Here is a 20,079-nt window from a genome sequence, read left to right on the forward strand (position 1 = left end):
TCAACTTCCCAAGTACTGGGATTACAGGTGTGCCATCATGTCTAGCTTTCCTGCCTTGATTGTAAATTCTAGAGGAATTTCTGGAGCAGTCTTGGATTCGGTAGAGTGTGGTGGGTAGAACCCAGAACTCAGAGTCAGGAGGGGACTTAAGGTCTAGTTTCATCATGACCTTTGACATTTGGCCTCAGCTCTTCACTGAAAAGGGAAGGTAACTGACTGAAGTATCCAAGGTCTTTTCATAATGCTGACTTCTCTCCTTCCTTCCTCCTTCACTTCCTCCTTCTCTCCTCCCTCCCTCCCTCCTTTCCTCCCCCCCTCCCCATGGACTAGGCTCAGATTTGCAATCCTAGTGCCTGAAGCCTCCTCAGTGAACTTCATGTATTTTTAAAATATGGTTAAATTATCATTTGAGTCTGGTCACGAGTTCAGAGGAAAATTTGAATAACTCACTTCAATCAATTGACTAAAAGAAATGGAATCATTCCATCCTTTAAAATTGATTTTCCAAAAACCATGTTTTATAGAGAAACTGAGCATCAGTTAAGTATGGGGAGTGTGTGTTACAAAAGCATAGAGTAGTGTGTATCTGTAATTACTGAGAAAGATCTCTTGATAGATGATGATGAGCAGCCATGAGGAGATACATGAGGTCATATTTCAGATGAGAAACCAATGCATTAGAGTTTCTCTCCCTCCACGCATTGCTCATTGTAGCTGACATATCACTACACCAGCTTGTTCTGTCTCTCAGTATATATCTTTGTTGTTGTTGTTACTGTTGTTGTTTAAGACAGGGTTTCTCTGTGTAGCCCCAAATGTCCTGGAACTCGCTCTGTGAATCAGGCTGGCCTCAATGGATCAGGCTGGCCTCAAACTCAGAGATCTGCCTGACTCTGCCTCCAGAGTTCTGGGACTAAATGTATTCACCACCACACCCAGGCACACATTGGTTCATTGTATAAGCATGGGGTGACTTATTGGCTTAGGCAATGGGAAGCAAACATTTCTGGTTCTGATGTCTCATCTATAGAACAGTAGTGCTCCAAGAACATGGATGAAAATCACTGATTTAGCCTAACCTTGTTGCAGGGGCAGGAAAGGAAGAAGCAGATCATTTGGTTAAGGCTCAGCAGATAATTTTATTGTCCTAGAGATACAGGATCTTATCAGTCACACGATTTCAAAGCCATCTATTCACTAATGACTTCCACCTCCAGCTGTAACTTTTTGCTTAAGCTTTACTCATATGCAATGTGTGCTTGGTATGTAGGAGTCTCCCTTGTCTATGGATTCACTTTCTGTAGTTACCCATGGTGGTCAACCATTGTATGAATATATAAAGTGGAAAATTCCAGAAACAACTCCTACGTTTTAAATGCTGCACCTCTCTGAGAAGCATGATGGTATCTCATGCTGTCCCACTCCATCCATTTGGGATGTGATGTAAGTTATCTTCTGTCCATCGATTCAATGCTGTGTATTCTGCCTACCACTAATCACACTGTAGCATCTTGGTTACCAGACAGTTGTCATGGGTCTAGTGCCTGTGTTCAGGTAACCCTTATTTTACTAAATAATGGTTAAAGATACAAGAGTAGGAATGATGGAAATTGGATTCATGGAGAGAAGCTGTAATGGGTGAAAATATACGAGAGAGACGGGGAGGGGGAGGGGGAGGGAGAGGGAGAGGGACAGAGAGAGAGAGAGAGAGAGAGAGAGAGAGAGAGAGAGAGAGAACATTTATATGCCCTCCATCACGGTACATTTAAATAATTGTACTATTTTTGTTTTGACTTTGAGACCAGGTCTCATGTAGACCAGGCAGCTAGAAACTGGCTGTATAGCCAAGGAACACCTTGATTTTCTGATCCTCCTGCCTCCACCTTCCAAGTACTGAGATGATTATAGGAGTGCATTATTATACTGGGTTTTATGTGGTCCTCGGGTGTGTGAGGCAGGTAAGTGTTCTACTGGTTGAGCTACATCTTCAACCCTGTTGCATTTTGTTACCAGTTCTTGTTCATCTCTAACTCTGCCTAGTTTATAAACTAACCTTTAGTGTAGGTATATACGTACAGGGAAAAGCATTCTATGTACAGGTTGAGTGCTCTCTGCTGTTTCAGACATCTGCTGGGATCTCAGCACTGAGGCTCTTGGAGAACAGGAGCTTTGTTATCCAATGGGTATTTCAACCTTAAGTTCAAAAGTAAAGCCCAAGCCTCCTCCCCACAAATCAGTTTTTCTTATAACCACCCTTTCCTTGGATGATGAAAACTCCCTTCCATTGGCTTAGGAGGAAAATGAGTCTTCTTTGATTATTTTCTAAATATCCTACACCCAATCTGTCTGGAAAGTCTGTCAGTTCTACTGGGGGAAAAATCTAGAAACTAATGGCTCTCTCTATCTGTGCCACCACCCTGCTTTGAGCTACCCCACCACTGTCATGGCCTCTTGGCCTAACCCCAGCTTCTGTCCTTGCTTCACGATCTGTTTGAAACACAGCAGCCAATGCTTCCGAGCCAAATCTTGTCATTCTGCTCCTTCAGGTGAAGTCTGCTGTGGATGGATGCTCATGTCCATCAGAGTGGGAGGGGAGGTCCCGATGACGGCTCTTCCAACCACACCATCCTTCAAACTACCTTAGCACCCCCACTTGGTGCTCTTGCTTCAGCTTTTAGCATTGCTGGAATACTCTTCCTACAGATCCCGGATGGGTCACTCCTTTACTGTCTTTGCTTAAGTTCATCTTTTCAATGAAGTCTTCCCATTTCAAAGTTCCATTCATAAACTGTCCTCCACTTCCTTCCACCAACAGGCACTTGTGATCTGAATCTTTCAAAATACTTATTACATTTATCATTTGACTCTCGTTTCTTCTAATTGACTATCCATTTCAGGACACAAGAACTTTGTATTTATGGATCAGAGATCAGTACCTGGGTATAGGTGTTAATAAATATTAATGCCAAAATCAGTGACCTAAGGACTGAGAGTGTGGCTCAGTTGGTAGAGTGCTTGTGTGGCATGATGAAAGACCTGGGTTTGCATCCCAGTACTGCATAGATTGGGTGGGGATAGAGATGCACCCACAATCCCATGCCTCAGGAGGCAGGGCCAGGTGGGTCAGAAGCTCAAGGACATTCTTCCATCACATAGGGAATTTGAGGCCAGCCTGAGATACATGAAACCATGTCTCAAACACAAAACACCCCCTCCCAAAAAAACACCTCCACCAAAAATGACATAACTCACAAGCTGTCAACTTTTAGTCCAGTGTTTTTCTCATGATCAGGATGCTGCTTAGTGCCATGAAAAATCTAATTAATTTTAGGAAAGTTAGAGCCTAACAGACAGTTTATTAGAACCGTAGATGTAGAATAAAGTTGGAGAGAACCAAATAGAATTGAAGAAGGAAAGGAGAGTAGATGGAAATAAAGAAGAGCGCTAGATACTAATGATTTACATATATATGTATATATGTATAGCTTGTCTCAGAAAAAAATCTATTTTCATGGGGCTGGAAATGATGACATGCCTATGATCCTATCATTTGGGATACAGAAATAGAAGGATTTTAAGCTCCTGACCAGCCTGGAGTTCCTGAAAGGGTAAATCTGTTTTCATGGATAGTTTCCTGAATTTATAAATTTATTTTTTAATTAACTCATTAATGTTGGCTATCCTGTCATAGCAGTCCCATGGAATAAGCATCCCCACACGTTCCTGCAGTGAGCAAATATCCTGGACCAGGTAGGCTGAGGGAGATGCTGAGACCCCATAAGCTCTGCTCCTGAGAAACCCAACATGTGGTGGGAGAAGCAGATAGACAGTTATGTAGCAGTATGACCCACACTGAAATGGAGGTGTTGCTGGTGCCATTCCAACACAGAAAATTGCAAAAAGGGAAAAATTGGAAAGCTTATGAAATTTGAGATGATGTGTAGAGGGAATAGGATTTCACACAAGACAGAAATTGTTGCACAAGGTATATCTGGGACACAATTAGAGCCCAGGAGTCGGGGTGGGGTAAGACTTGATGTGTACCTTGGGGCCCAGTTTTTAGGTTTCTGGTTTAGTCTTGTTCTGAAGCACCTGGAAATGACCAGCTTGGGAGAGATGAGTTCTAGTCTATGTTTAGGTGATGTCATGATGGTGGAGACATGGCAGGTTTGGTAGAGAGCCATTGAAACATCTCAGGCCAGATAACCAAGGCTCAGAACTAAAGTTGTGGACATGGGGACACAGATGAGGGAACTAGAATGCTGGTCAATCCTGTAGTTGAGTTGAGATATATTGGTGACAGACTAAACACACCGGTCAAGGGAAAGGTGTGGCTGAGATGATCTCATGGATTTGCGTTGTGACTGGGGATGGATACCACAGAAAAGGGCTGGTACAGTCTATAGGAGGAAATAACTTTTATTTTGAAGTGGAATTGAGGTGAGCTGTTCTGTGGATAGACATGGCCAAGAGGTAGCTGGAAACAATGGGTCTGTAATTCTTCACTTAGATGTGGCAGTAGGCTCGTGGTGAGCATGGGATGAGGACAGCAGCTATGGGATTTTGAGATATGGTTATTTCAGGAGTTGGTGGAAGGAATCTATCCAAAAGAAGCTGGACAAGGGCCTTGAGAGAACAAACACACAACAGACAAAACCAACTAGCGAAACAAAAATCCTCAGAAAGACACGCCCCCCTTCTGTCTTTACCCTCCCATCTTTCAGTACTGAGGGTTGAACCTGGGGCCTTACATATGTTAGCCAAGCACTCTTCCAATGAGGTAAATCCCCTGCCTCAAACCCAGGATCATCCTGCCTCTAAGTGCTGCAATCTCAGGCACACACCACACCAGCCTCTATGTGACGCTTTAGATTTTTTAAATTAAATTAAATTTAAATTACATGCTTGTTTGAACTATAGAAGATTTTAGAAATTTGAGTTATGTTCTAGAAGCTGAGAAATGACAGTCATCATTTGTTCCTTATTGCAAAGAGCAGGAGTTTAAAAAGCACGCAAGGGCTAAAAAGAGGCCCCATCACATGGAAACACACAAAAGCTGCTAAGGGGGGACGTCTTGACACAATCTTTCCTTAACTGGATATAGAGCCAAGGATGGTCTTGAGTTCTGGTCTTCCTGCCTCCATCTCCCAAGTGCTGGATTACAGGCATGCCCACACCATCACACCTAGTGTTTTCGCAGTGCTGGGGATGGAACCCAGGTATTGCTGTGTGCCACATCAGCACTCTACCACCTGAACGCCAGCCCCCCTCTCTCGTTCTAGGCCTTGCCCACTGTAGTAGCCTCTTACCCTCCATGCCCTCAGCCTCCTTCCTACCTGATCGGTCTCTCACTGAAGCCAGGGCCTTTCTACAACAAGAAGCCAGTGGCAGCATCAATCCTCTACCCAAAACTTTTCAATGACCAGAACAGCTCAGCTCAATCTAGGAAGCACTCAATCCTCTTCCTAAAATGTCCCACGCTGTCTTCAGCTTTCTGGCCTCCATACTTCCTCTCTCCCCTTTGTCTAGGACGTTTTCCTCTCTGCTCAGCTCCATTCCGTCCACCTGGCTGGCTCCTTTTCTCCCACAGGCTCCTGTTTAAACGTTACCCCATTGGAGAAAACTCTATGACCAGTAGGCTTTGCTGATTGCTCCTGTGGTGTGTCTCAGTGTTGCCTGTACGTCCTTCATCATGGTGCTGCTGTATGGCCGGGGCATGTTTCCTAACTCGTTCCCTGCTTGTCTTGTCTGTCCCCAGGGTAGAGTGTTGGTTTGGTTGGCAGGGCACAGGCTTGATCATCATTATGAATGCCACGGCTGCCGCCATCGAGGGCAGGAGTAGGCATGGGGTCAAACTACTGCATGCCAAGGGATGCTGCAAGTGCCAAGACCTTTAATGATGGAGGAGAGATGGCCCCGGAAACTGAAGACAGTGGTGACAGGGTGAGAAAAGGATGTTTAATCAGCTGAGGGAGGAAGGGTGCTGGGAGGGACATTACAGAGAAGGGCTCTTAACTATGACTATGCTAAAAGCAGATGCTAAGTGACACAGATTGACTGATATGTGGGTTTGCAGATAGAGCCAGTGATTGGGTCTTTAGAAAGCAGTTCCATTTGAGATTCATTCATGGCTTCTCCCCATTATTACCAACCAACCAACTTCGAGTTCCAAGAGGAAGTAAGGTTGAATCTGGAGGGCCAAACAATTATTCAGTCTGCAAGCATCAACTGCAGGGTTGCCAGCACCTCGTAGAATACAGGACATTTCTATATAATTTTTGTCTTGCTTTAGGTATTGGCATTCTCAGAACACATGTTCTGTATCCTACTCCCTGACCCCTGATTCTCCCCCCACCCCAAGATCATTATTCAGCTGTTAGCGCTATTTGTAGGTTGATCTTTGATTCCTATACTTTTTATTTACTAAATTAGGTGGTCCTATTAAAATTATAGTAAAAGCAGCCCTTACCACCTTTCATGCTTAGCTTGTACTATATAGTACCTATGTACTTGTAGCTTGTACTATATAGTACCTATGCTAAGGCAAGTGGTCACCCAACCCAGTGGTCATTTCCTATATCTGGAATGTTTCCACTTTTGCCTGCCACCTCTAGCATTACCCAGTGAGACTTTATTGAATAGCGTAGTCTAGTCCTTTGTCATTAGGAAGTTCAAATGTAAAGTTTATTTTTATTGGGGTCACTTTGTATCATAGACTTCTAAGTAGTAGACTATTTTAAGGTGTGTTACTTTTGTTCATGTTGCATTGGTTTAACTCTGTGAAGCTGTGTTACTGTGCCTGTCTAAAACATCTGATGGTCTAATAAAGAACTGAATGGCCAACAGTAAGACAGGAGAAAGGACAGGTAGGGTTGGCAGGCAGAGAGTATATATAAAAGGAGAAAACTGGGAGGAGAGATGTGAGACCTAGGAGCCAGAGGAGGAGGAGGACTCCAGGGACCAGCCACCCAGCTTCACACACAGCAAGCCACAGAGTAAGAGTAAGACATACAGAACTTAGAGAACGGGAAAAGCCCAGAGGCAAAAGATAGACGGGTTAATTTAAGGAAAGCTGGCTAGAAACTAAGCCAATCGAAGGCCGGGCATTCATAAGTAATAATAAGCCTCTGTGTGTGAATTTATTTGGGAGCTGGGTGGCAGTCCCCTCAAAAGAGTGAAAACCCCCAACAATACTCCTATCAAGCTTTCTGCTAGTTAAAATCAATGGGGTGTGGGCAACTGGAATCTGAAGCAACCCACTGGTTTGTGCCACTTGCTGATTTCTGTGATGGGCAGCTTCGACCAACTTCAAGCTACCAAAGAGAAATTGTAGAAGTCAGTGCCAGGAAGACACGCACACATTGTACCCTTGAATCTGCACAGGATGCGGCAGCATGGCAGCCATTACATTTTCTTCTGGTTGATAAACTCTGCTGCTTTATCACATTTCTCTGCACTTGGGTATGGGATTGTCAAGGGTGCTGTTTTGAGGGGAAATTCCACAGACATGCTGCAGAGAAGTTTAACAAGAGACAAACTGGCCAGGAAATAAAGTACAGAGTGGGCTAAACCCACTGACCCCCTGACCACTGGGTATTGTGTCTCATCAAGATAAGAAGGGGTTCAGGAGGAAAGATAACTAATTATACACCAGTCAGAAAATATTTATTGAACACCAAACAATGCCCTCTACCAGCTCTCTGAGGTACTGAGGACACAATACTGATATGTTATCTTATATTTCTTGTATCCTATAATTCTTGTTTCCACCGTAACCCACATAGTTACAAAACACGCCATTGTTCTGAGTAAGACATACCATTTCTGTAACATATTGTAAACTTTCTAAGGAAGTTTTCCTGCTAAGTTCTATACTGAGTAGACGAGACAGAACTAGCTATCCACTGCTTACCCTTTATCTCAAGTAATTCAAACTATGTTTTAATGTAAAAATTAATTTAAGTCAGTTGAATAGTTTTGTATTATCTTAATACAGTCACTCCTGTTATATTAGAACACCCCCCCAGGTAAACACACACACACACACACACACACACACACACACACACACAACACAAGCTTTTCAAAGTTCATTATTAAAGTATTTCCTTTGGACTTCCTAATAATAATGACTTTATCCACCACTTTCCACCTGCCTCATTACTAGAAGACATTCACAGGTGGAGATGCTGCATGGCCCCAACAGCACATATTCACATGAGGGAAAGTAACACAAAGAAGCTTGTCAACCCATGTCTTGGGTTATGCATTCCATAACCAACCCCAGAGAGGGTGGCCGTGATGTAGATTCTGGCTTCCAGTGGAGGCCACCTCCAGTAGCTGTCTCATCTTTATCCATCTTAGAAGTAAAGCTCTGTTCTGCCACGTGGCCAATCAAGGCTCTAAATGGCCCTCCAGGCACAGTTTCTTCTTGCACAGGGAGCAGTGGTAGGTAGCACAGGCACTTCACTTAGGGCTTCGGAAGGTACCAGAATCAAAGCCTCGAACACTCCGTTGTCCTCTGAGCAGATTTGGAGCTACACTCAATGTTCCAATAAGTTTTGGACTTGCAGGCTTCTCTAATATTCTCATTTTTTTTTAGTGGTGTGTGCAAGTGTGCGTGCGTGCGTGCGTGCGTGCGTGCGTGCGTGCGTGTGTGTGTGTGTGTGTGTGTGTGTGTGTATTCTTATATCTCCTCTTATGAATCATCTTTAGGTCCTGCATCTCTTAGCACTGGAGTTTAGGGAGACACTTGGTGGAGCCCTCTCACCTCTGAGGTACTGTTTCTGATTATCTTGCTCTTGTCTGGTTATTTATTGGCTACAAAGTGCCTTCCTGGAGCTGCTGTATGGACCCCATATATGGAACTTTCTGGAGAGCTTGACTTTTAGTTTCTTTGAAAGGAGCATGAATGGACACAAAGAGGTTTTTATTTTTCAGTTCTGCTACCCAGTGTTTTTAACATACATATAAAATCTGATCATGCTAGGCGGGGTCTGGAAAACTCCTCCAGGTGTTTCTCCTGTCTCATCATTTTGCCTTCCTTTGAGAGAAGGCAGGAACCGATGAGCGCAGCCGTTGTCGGGTAAATTAGTCCTTAGCCTCGGGTCAGCGGCTTCTTTTTCTTGCTTGTACACTTAACTTTGTGGGCTTTGTTTGAAACCCACTTTACTTCAGACATTTTCAGTGCAGCTTTATTCCATCCCGCTCAAGCAAAACCTTGGAGTCCTTTAACAAGAGAGCTCTTTGGGCTAATCACTGTGCCCATGGCAGCCCCACAACTTGGACCTAACTCTTATTCCTGATTACATTGGGAACTGGTTTTCTTTCACAGCAACACTGAAAGAAAGACCAACCAAGTTAAGCATTAAGGCTAGATAGAGAGCTAGGAGTTGCTCAAAGTTATCAACCCAAACTCATTTCCTTCCAAGCTAGGGATAATGGCCAAAGAACTTTCTGGAAACCCTGGTTGCTTGAGAAAGCACTCTGCATTTCCTGCGGAGCTCTGCGAGCTCACTAACCCGAAATGTCTCCAGTACCTTGGTGATTGCTTGTTCCCATACACTCCGTGGACCAGTCCTCGGGGATCACGGGGTCCAGTAGCTCTGCAAACTTCTCCAGAGGGCAGCTGTGGGTGCAGCCCGGCAGCGTGAGTGGGTAGGGCTCGTGCTGGGTCTCATTCCGATAGTACATCTCCACAAAGTGTTCCCTGGTGCGACAGGCAGAGGACAGAGCTGTTAGTTCTGCAATGCGAAGTTGTCCTGTGGACTTTTTTCCACCCTACTGTAACATTTCCCTAAGGACCGGTGGAATTGGGAGGGCCGGTTTGTTAGACGAACCTGGCAGGAAGAGTGGAGACCAGCACTCTTCATCAGACAAGATGATTAGCAGAGCTGGGTGTGACTTTGAGTAAGAATGAGGATCTACTATTTTTTAAGACATTTTATTTTTATATATGTGTATGCCTATGAGTGTATGCCATGTGTTTTGTGGGTACCCATGGAGGTAAGAAGGTTCAGATCTGGAGCTGAATTACAGGCCGTTGTGGGCTGCCTGATAGGGGTGCTGAGAACCAAACTTGTGTCTTCTGTGAGAGCTGTATGTGCTCTTAACTACAGAGACCTCTCATAAGCTCTTATTTTATTTTATTTTTATTTTTATTTTTTGTGAGTACCCCCTGATTCCTGTTAAATACAGGCACTTAATCCTTGGTGTAGCTTTCTTCATTTTTGTATTGTGGGAATGGGCTGTCCTAATTTCTTAGCTCTCGTACTAAACTGGCCATATATAGGGTCCTAAGTCAGATACCTCATCTTAAGACAGTGGTTCTCAACCTGTTGATCACGACCCCTTTGGGGGTTGAATGAGCCTTTCACAGGGGTCCCCTGAGACCATCAGAAAACACAAATATTTACATTATGATTCGTAACAGTAGCAAAATTACAGTTCTGAAGTAAAAATCAAAATAATTTTATGGTTGGGGGTCACCACAACATAAGAGTCTGTATTAAAGGGTGGCAGCATTGGGAAGGTTGAGAACCACTGTGCTAAGAGGACAAAGGTCAGCGCAGGGGAGAAGGGGAGGGGCTTTTATCTTCCATGTTCCCATTTGATCTCTGGGTAAGGAGACTGTTCGTTTATCTTTGTAAACAAGAGGAGTTTTTGCTTTCCAGTTCCTGTTAATGGCAAGCCATAGACATGGATAAAGTATTACTGATTTCTAAAGGGGAAATGTGAGGATCTACTGAGATGTTGGATCTCCCTTCTCATAGCCTGTCCCTTTGATGCTTCTCATTCACTCCTTTCTTTTTTCTCTCCTCTCAGGGATTCTTTCACTCTTTGTCTTAAATGTATCTCTCCTCTTCTGCAGCAGTAAACACAGAAGTGAATATAAGATAATTGGGGCTATGCCAACACTTCAGAGAATGTTCTCGCAGAAGAAAATAATATGCGTTCAATTCCTGAGTCGTTCTAGGTAGGACTCCCCCCAAAACTCACTTCTAAAAACAAAAAACTCCTGAAGGTTGAATGACCCACACCAGCCTGTTTGTGGAAGTCACTCGCCAATAAAAGAGCCGGGAGAGAAATTCAAGTGGGATTTAATGATCTGTCTCATTATAATGACCTCACATTTCAATCTGAAGATGTTGTTATAAGCAAGCCTTTAAAATATCACTTAAAGAGGGAACATAGTGACTGCAAATATTCATTTATGAGATATGTTTTTGTTTGTGTGTATATGTGTGTATACACATATATGTATGTACGCACACCTATGTGCTCATGGGTGGAGATCAGAGGGTGATGTCAGGTATCTTCCTCCATTGCTTTCCCCTTTAATTTGGAGACAGGCTCTCCATCGATGGATGTGGAACTTGTTGTTTTGGCTGCACTGGCTGGCTTTTGATTGCCAGGGTCTGCCTGTCTTTGACTCCCGGCACTGGGGTTGTAAACACACACACACACACACACACACACACACACACACACACACACACACAGTTTTTATATGGGTGCTGGGGATCTGAATTCATGTCCGCTGTATCCATTAAGCTATCTCCTCATCCCTTAAGATATGTTTTTTAAAACTCCCTAATATGGAATGAATTGGTACTTATATCTTGGAGTGACTTTTTCAGTAACAGCAGCTCTTTTTTTTCCCTCTCAAGTGTTGGATGTAGTGGGTAGCCGTTCCAGCTTTGACCTGGAAGTACTACCTCCATTGAGGCTTCTAGTAACTGTCACAGCCTACAAGGCAGGGCCAAGACAGGACCCCTTAAGACCTGAGATCCAGATGTGCTCCTGGATCCTGGACGCCGGAGGTAGACTGAGCAGAGTTCTCCAGAGAACACCACTGGACTTTTCACCTTTCCCAGACCCTGTAACCTATCCCTTTACTTGTAAGTTACCCCACAAAATAAACCTCCCTTTTAATATAGAGTTGCCTTAATATTCCCACCAATATCTGGTGCCCAACATGGGGCAAATTCCAAAGGCCTGGGTGGCTTCCACCCTCAGCCTCCTCTGTGGCTGCTTTGGCACACTTTGCACACTTACCACACTTCCCTGTCTCTTCTCTTCTGTCTCTTTTAACCCCCCCCCTTCCTGGGGACCAAACACTTACCCATTCAGCCCTTAACCTCCCGGTACTGTTTCTTTGCTTCCTCCTCCCTGACTGGTGGGCACCTAAACCCGCCCGCAGAGTTCCATAAAACCCGGAGCACCTCTGCAGTTCTATTCCCGAGGAAAGGGAGAAACTGAGTCTGGTCTCAGTTCCTCGACGCAGCCCCCTCTCCGTTGCCTTAATACTTCCACCAATAGTCCTTGATGACCAATGGTCTACCAAAAATCATGATTGTCTTTCCAAAGACTAGAATTATGGCTCAGAAATGATTTAATTTCTCAGACTTCTTTGCACCTCAGTGGGATCAAGGGTGTCATTTTTAAGCAGTAAAGTATGAACAAAAAGGCCACGTTTCTTTGGGGCTGAGGTACTTGAGAAACTACTTACCCTTTCCACTTACTAATTCCTTTGTACAAGCCATCTGCAGATGAGCAGCTCTCAAAGATGAAGGCCAAAACCCCAGTGCCTGATTGTCATCCTATGACATCACATCAAGGAACACCCGCCTTGACCTAATGACCAACTGTCCCCTGCACTGGAGTGTTAGATACGCAAGAGGTTACTTTTCATTGTGTGAATCCTCTGAGAACCTGAGGTTCACTGATGCAGATGGGAAAGTTAATTTTACGAATTAATATATCTACAGAATAGTTTCTAAATTGGATCTGGTGGTGGAAATACAAACTAAAGGCACAGAAAAATGGATAAAATTGTGGCACGAAATGTGAACATGGAAGAACACAGTAATTTAATATAGTAAATTACTATACTATACCAGGTTGGTATGTGTATGTGACCCTTGATAAAGTTTGTGAGTGTTCAAGTCTCTTGGTGGAAAAGAACCCTAGACTTGGTTAGTAACAGGGACTTGATTGAGGCTGTGAGAGAAAGTGATCCAGTGAGAACATACTACATCAGCCCAATAAAGTTTATGACTACATACCCCAGTAAAGCAAGTTTAGGATTGTTTACCACAATAAGTAAGCTCAGGACTGCATACTCCAGTAAAGCAAGTTTGGGACTGCATATCTCAATAAAACAAGTTTAGGACTGTACACCCTAATAAAGCAAGCTTGGAGCTGTGGTGCAGATATCAGAGAGGAGAGAGGCCTGGAGAAATTGACAAATCCTCTTATCTCTGAAGAAACAGACTACTCCTAGAGCTGATGCCAGGATTTTAGCTGTGTGACCAGAGTTGGCCTTCAAACTCTTGTGTTATTGAGGGAGCATTTCTTGTTTCCAGGCCTCTTATTGTCATGCTCTGATCTGTTTGCTGGTTTCCATTATGGGCTCTTCTCTTCATTGACAGACATGAGGTGTTTGAAAGCAAGAGTAGCTAAGTTGACATTTTAGTTCCACTTTTTCATGCCTGGTGCCCAGTGAGAGGTCTAGGAAAGAGAGTGTCTACACTCTCCTGACCATGCAGGACCCATTCTCTTTGTACGTAGTGAAGGTATTGGCTGAGGATGAAATCTTAATGATATTCTTTCTACTTCCTTACAGTGTCTCCCTGCTAAGAGACTCTGAACAGCCTGCAAATATATTTAAGAGAAGAGATGAATGGACTAATCACAACCTATTTCATATGCAAATGAAGGCTTGGATTTGTGCCAATCAGAGCACATACCTCATGTAAAAATGAGAGTTTATGTTTCATCAATGAGTCTTGCCTTGTTAACACCAGTTACAACAGTCACTTTGCTATGCCACCAAGGGAAGTGCTCTGCCTTTGACCTACCTTGAAATGGTTGCAAAGCCATCCAGAGTTCACCAAGCCTTGTGTTAGTAAAATGTCTGCTATAAACTATGTGAAACAGTCTTTGCTGGTATTGCACCTCAGGAGCTGGTGTCTTTCAAGGTATTCATAGAATGTTCAAAATGTCTGATGCTGGCATAATGGTAGTCCAGCAAGCTAGCTGTTTGATGATGATGATGATGATTATTAGTAGTAGTAGTATATTATTTGCTCAATACAGACAGGGTAGCAAGGGAGATTGCAGCAGCTGCCAGTTACGGAGTTAAAATGCCCCACCCTTCAATGTCTGTTGGAAAATGAGCATCAGAAGGAATGCTTACAAGGAGAAGTTAAAGAGCACATCATTAACACTAACAGTAGTTCCTACAGATTTTTAACAAATGCTTAATATCTGCCCATTGCTCCAGGGAGACACTTGTGCCGCTTTAAGAGCTAGCTCTCTGCTTCTTGTTTGTGGATTAAGGTATGAGCTCTCAGCTGCTGCCGCAGGGCCATGCCTGCCTGCCTGCCTGCCTGCCTGCTTGTTATGATGTTCTCTGCCATGATGGCGATGAACTCTTATCTCTCTGGAATTTTAAGCCCTCAATAAACCTTTCCTTCTATAAGTTGCCTTGGTCATGGTATTTTATCAAAGCAAAGTAACTAATACATTTGTTTATGGTAACCACCTTTTTCTGTTTTTCTCCTAGAGATTCCCCATTTGAAAAGTGAAACTCTTTACTCCTGAAGTCCTTCAGTTCTAGGTAAACTAGGACATTTGACGTCTCTAACCTGACTTTTTCTTTGTCCTTTTTTCTTCCAGGAGTCAAGCTAGGCATCAGTGGAGAGTCACACCAGGCCATAAGGGGGTAAGTACCATTCAGCAATTGTGCTTTGACTATTGGATGGTGGATATGAGTCACCAGGAGCTGTGTGACAGGTTGGACTGTTTAATTAAAAGATATTTTACATCAAGCATCTTTATTTCCTTCTTGGTGTCTTGTACCTGACAGTTTTTTTCCCCAAGGGAAGAAAATGCAATGTCTGCCTTCTCTTTAATATTGCCTTCATTTAAAAAAATGTCATTTCCTTCACTTTGGATGGTTCTCTCAATCCATCTACTGTGTGTACATTATTTCCCAATAAAAGGCTCATGGAATTGGAAGAGCCAAAAGTCCTGTTATCTCTATCTTTCCCTCTGACTATAACACCAAGCCAAGGGTAGATTGACACAATGGGCCTTAAACAAATATTATCCAGCTGGCATAGAAGCCCGTTCCTGTAACTCTGGCACTTTGAAGAGAGGGATGGGAGGAGGATCAAGGCCAGCTTGAGCTACAAACTGAGTTCAAGGCTGACCCCAGCTACATAATGAAACTCTATCTAGACAAACAAGCCAAGGATGAAACTCCCAGCTGAGGAGCTAGAGAGGGTTGATGGCCAGCAGAAGAGGCAAAGTTAGTTTACTTTAGAGGGTCCTTGGAGGTTGACCATTCTCCATGGATAGTTCCACACCCATGGATATATGGGCATCACAAATTGTCACAAATTGGACTTAGTAGGGTAACATATAAAGGACATGAAGTTGGGAAAGTGTATGTGTGGTGGTGGTGGTGAGGAGGATGCAGGAGTAGTTCAGAGGAGGATGGAGGTGAATACGTTCAAAATACATTGAATGCATGTATGAAATTCTCAAAGGATTAATAAAATTTTTTTTTAAAAAAAATCTCTATGAGTTCCAGACAGCCTGGTCTGCATAATGAGTTCCAGGGCAGCCAAGGTTACTTAGTAGGACCCTGCACAAACACAAACAAACAAACCCAAACTAATAATATTAAAGCAGACACTTACCCCTCTTCTTGGTACAATTCCATTATGTGGCAAGAAGCATAGGGTGGTAGAAGTCCATTATAAACATCTAGCGCCATCTGCAGGCCACTCACAGTAGTGTCGTGCTACAGAGATTAGAAACAAATCATTTTGCTGTTTGCTTCCTGATTCAGAGTCACACATATCAAACTTCAGCACATGTAGGATACAGTGATGGGTCCATCCTCTCAGTGCCGAAATATGTAAGAAGGGGAAAGAATGAATTTCTCTTGAGTATCTGGGCAGTAAGATTGACTCACATTGTTTTCATTTAAAAGATGAAGAAATTGATATCCAGAGAAATTAGATACCTTGCTTAATTTCATATAGTCATAAATAGGATAAATGTGAAGCAAATCTTCTGATTTTAAGTTCCATGCCTGTGGAGGCCTCTTTCCCTTCTGCATGCTATAGTGGTTTTCAGTATATTTAAAAAGTCTTAAACACACGAATGCTAAGTTGCATTTTCCACAGAATTGCAACATCTTTGATTTTTAAAGTTGTAGAAGAATATCTGATGCCAAGGATGTTTAGGGAGGTTAAATGTAGGGAAGTAGAGAATGTAAGATTAAAATGTAATGCAATAGTTATTTTACCTCAGAGTGGTTTTTAGTTACACTCTTGGCATGGATAAGCTGTTTAACCTTTGGTAACCTGTATCTTCCATATGTATTAAATGGGAGAGCATTTGACTGCCTGGGGCTGGGGCTATACCTCAGCCTGTAGAGTGTACAAATCCCTGGGTTCAACCCCTAGTATTTGGGGAAAACACACATGCACATGCACACACACATGCACATGCACACACACACATGCACATGCACACACACACACACTTGTTGCATACATCTGGATGCCTAAGATGTATGGCTGTGCACACTAACATACACTAGAGCCCACTCCCAGCTTCCACTCATCTACAGGAGGATGCATTCCTAGAGTGATGTCCCCATTTTACATCTCCAGTCCTGTCTTCCTTGTGTGAACACCTTTGGGGGGCTTTCCACACATTACCACAACAGGCATGTAAGACAAGATGGCCTTTCAGAGCCTTCTAGCTCAGACAGTGCATTGTTTGAAGATTGCCTAACAAAATGGCGATGATGAGAAAGCTCTGTGTCTATGCTGTGCAGCCCAAGAGATGCTGGCTGCATGGCTGCATGGCTGCATGGCTGCATGAACAGCACAAATGTGGACAGTGCAATCGAGGCACTTAAGCTATCTTTCTTTGCTTCTTCCTTTTCTTTTTTCTTTCTCTTCTCTTCTCATCTCTTCTCTTTTCTTTCCTCCCCTCCCCCCACTTTTTTGAGATAGGGTTTTACTATATAACCCAGACTAGCTTGGAATTCTCTATGTCAGTGGTTCTCAGCCTTCCTAATGCTGCGACATTTAATATAATTCCTCAGGTTGTGGTGACCTCCAACCATAAAATCATCTCATTATCACTTCATAACTGTAATTTTGCTACTGTTATGAATTGTAATGTAGATATCCGATATGAAGGATATCTAATATGCAACCCCCATGAAAGGGTCCTTCAAACCCCGAAGGAGTTGCGACCCACAGGTTGAGAACTACTGCTCTGTGCAGGCCAGACTTGCCTTGGACTCATAGCAATCTTCCTGTCCCAACCTTCTAGGCAAATGCTGGGGTTACATGCATGAACTGTCATATCTAGCCTGAAGTTTTGTTCTATGTAACGATAACTGATTTAAATTTAAACAGTCATATGTAGCTACAAGATTCTATATCAAGTAGATCAGTTATCTGTTACTTTGATACCAGAGTCTCCATAAAAATGTCCCTAGATGTTCATTGTTTTAGCAGTTTTTTTCATGAGCCCTACACCCCAGTGAGGAACCACTTACTACCCCCTTTCCCTCAATGACTCAGTGGGCTGCCGTACTCAGGATTCCTGATGCTTCTTTCCCCCATGTTCTGCAGCAGAAGGATGGCTGGCTGCCTCTTTGGAGGTGCAAAGGCACTTGCTTCTAGTGGATTTCATGCTGCATTGTCTGGTGTGTATGCCTCTCTTGCTGTTGGTCTTAGTATTGCGTTGTAAATTCCTCAAGGGTGGAATGATGTATTTAGTTCTAGAAGTTTGTGCAGGTTTCTACCATTCTCTGGGTGATGGGGACATGAAGACGATGAGGTCATACACTTGGATGTGTCTATGCTAAATGAACACCGAAGTACTTACTGCAGAATACATGACAAATTTTCTGTACTTGTGTGGCTGAGTGGCAGTCTTCATGTTCTTGAGGATTTCTTTGACCAGCACACCTTAAAGGAGACAAGATCAACAGCAAAGTTGAATCAAATATAGGCTTATCTAATGGTCTGTGGACTGCTTGTCTAATCATGATCAAGAGTTCTATCTATTGTGAGTTAACAGACTAGGCAAAAACCTAATTTTGGCTCATAATCTGATGCATGCCAGGCAGTATGATTTAGGTCTTGTGGAAGCTGAAACTCAGAGGCATACGTGACTTACACAACTTGGAGAGGAGTTGAATGGGCCCCTGAGCCCTCTCCTATCCCAGCTTTCATTAAAGCTCAAGTTAGGAGGTGATACACTTAGAAGTTCCCATGCTCTTCAGACCATAAAGACAGTTCATTGTTAGCCAATAATTTTTTCCAAAGTTGACCTGAGATGATGGCATGGCAGTACTTGAATCTTCACCTCTGGCTTCTACTCTCTGGTAGTCAGACCTGTAGGAGGCCTTGGGAGAAAGCAACACTCCATATGTCTGCTCAGATCGTGGACTGTTTCCTGTGGACCATTTCTTCAGTATACCCAGGGAGTGAGTGAATGTGTGTGTGTGTGTGTGTGTGTGTGTGTGTGTGTGTGTGTGTGTGTGTGTGTTTCTACATGAGGCCAGCATCATTAGCTTTCATATGGTGTTTCTGTATGTCATTTGCCGAGTCAATCTTCATTTCCTTCATATCCAAAATCTGTCCTCTTCCTTCTGAGGTATTGAGCAGGGTAGACAAACAATTGCCATCTCCATTCTGTCTGTAGACACTGAAAACTGGGGGAGTATTTTGAGGACATACTGCTTCAGAGACCCCCACAACCTTCTCTATTGAAGAGTCTCCAGAGAGTAGAGTCCTTGGACCCCTGTTGGTGTATGTGCTCTGGCTCAGGAACGAGTGGTGGTGATGTGTATGTTCAGGAATGAGAAAAACTGAAGGCAACAGTCTGACCATAATCTAAGAGTATGTAGTATATTCAGAAATGTACAGCAAGCAGTTATGATGGCACAATGCTACGTGAACCAGACTTAGTCCCTGCCTCCCCTGCCCCCCCCAAAAAAAAAGCTCATGAAATAGTTACATATAGGATTGTGGGCTGATAGGTTAATGGAGTCAGGTGACTTTTTTTTTTTTCTAAATGTGGATCCTGGGAATTCCTGGCTGTGAGTGGAAGAAACTGGGAGCTGCACCTTGAGCAAATTCACACCTCTGTTCCAGGGAAGGCTGCCCCATAGGACACTTAGGGGATTGCACCTTGTTCTTCATGCCACAGCAATCCTCAACTCAGTGGCTAAGTTCCTGGGAATCATGGAAACTACCTATAAGGAGCAGCTTGCCCTCAGTCAGCAGGGGCCCTCGTGGCAGGCTGCAGCCCTGGCAATGAAAATCATACTCCCCTTTAGTTCTGGGGAAGTTATCTTATTCTAACTATTGTAAGTACCAGAAAATAGGCCCTGGAATTCTAATATACTGTTGTATATGTGGGGAAATGAGGCTCGGCAAGACTCAGCAACACGCCCAACGTTATGTAGTTTGTAAGCAGGAAAGCTGGGCTTTGAAGCCGGTGTAGACCATACTGAAGCATGATGCTTGGTGCTAGGTTTCTTGTGTCATTCTCTACTAAATCCATATAAATGAGATAAAACCTCATTTTAACATCATTTAAAACACAAACTACTTTTTTAGACTTCTGAGCTATATACAGCAAAGACTAGCAAACTTATCTTTTCTGTACAAGGCTAGATAGTAAATATTTTAGATTTTGTGAAGCATAGGTCTGTTGCCACAACTCAACTTTATAGTGGTACCAAAGAAGTAGCTATAGGCAGAACAGAATATGAGAGTGTGGCTGTTTCAATAAAACTTTATTAGAACCCCCTTCTTAGCCATTGCTGGAGCATCAGTCACCAATCCCTTTGTGACTTCTAACTTCAAAGTGACTTTCCCATTGGGAGGAACACTTACTTCCCTTCTTTCCAAAGGGCTAGGCAGAAGTGCCAGGTTTCATCTTTGCCCATCAGATAGGATGATGATGTTTGTCTTGTACAAGAGCGCTATAAAGGTCAGGAGGCTGGCACGGCAGGATAGGTTTTCA

The 20,079-nt window shown here is 43.4% G+C and overlaps 1 protein-coding gene across 3 annotated transcripts in view; it reads right to left on the minus strand.

Annotated features, from left to right (window-relative positions):
• Positions 1 to 20,079, minus strand: part of Acp3 (acid phosphatase 3) — a 50,007-nt gene that overhangs the window by 3,769 nt on the left and 26,159 nt on the right. For 2 of the 3 annotated variants that reach the window (XM_028869898.2, XM_037207889.1), the window contains 3 exons: positions 17,929 to 18,011; positions 15,711 to 15,814; positions 9,540 to 9,709 (listed from right to left, as the gene is read on the minus strand). In XM_028869898.2, the coding sequence (XP_028725731.1) occupies positions 9,540 to 9,709; positions 15,711 to 15,814; positions 17,929 to 18,011 (357 nt within the window). Of the gene's footprint in view, positions 1 to 7,648; positions 9,340 to 9,539; positions 9,710 to 15,710; positions 15,815 to 17,928; positions 18,012 to 20,079 lie in introns of those variants that run through there. The other variant, XM_037207888.1, reaches the window with a different exon arrangement.

The sequence above is a fragment of the Peromyscus leucopus genome, chromosome 7 (assembly GCF_004664715.2).
Source record: "Peromyscus leucopus breed LL Stock chromosome 7, UCI_PerLeu_2.1, whole genome shotgun sequence".
Taxonomy (NCBI): Eukaryota; Metazoa; Chordata; class Mammalia; order Rodentia; family Cricetidae; genus Peromyscus; species Peromyscus leucopus.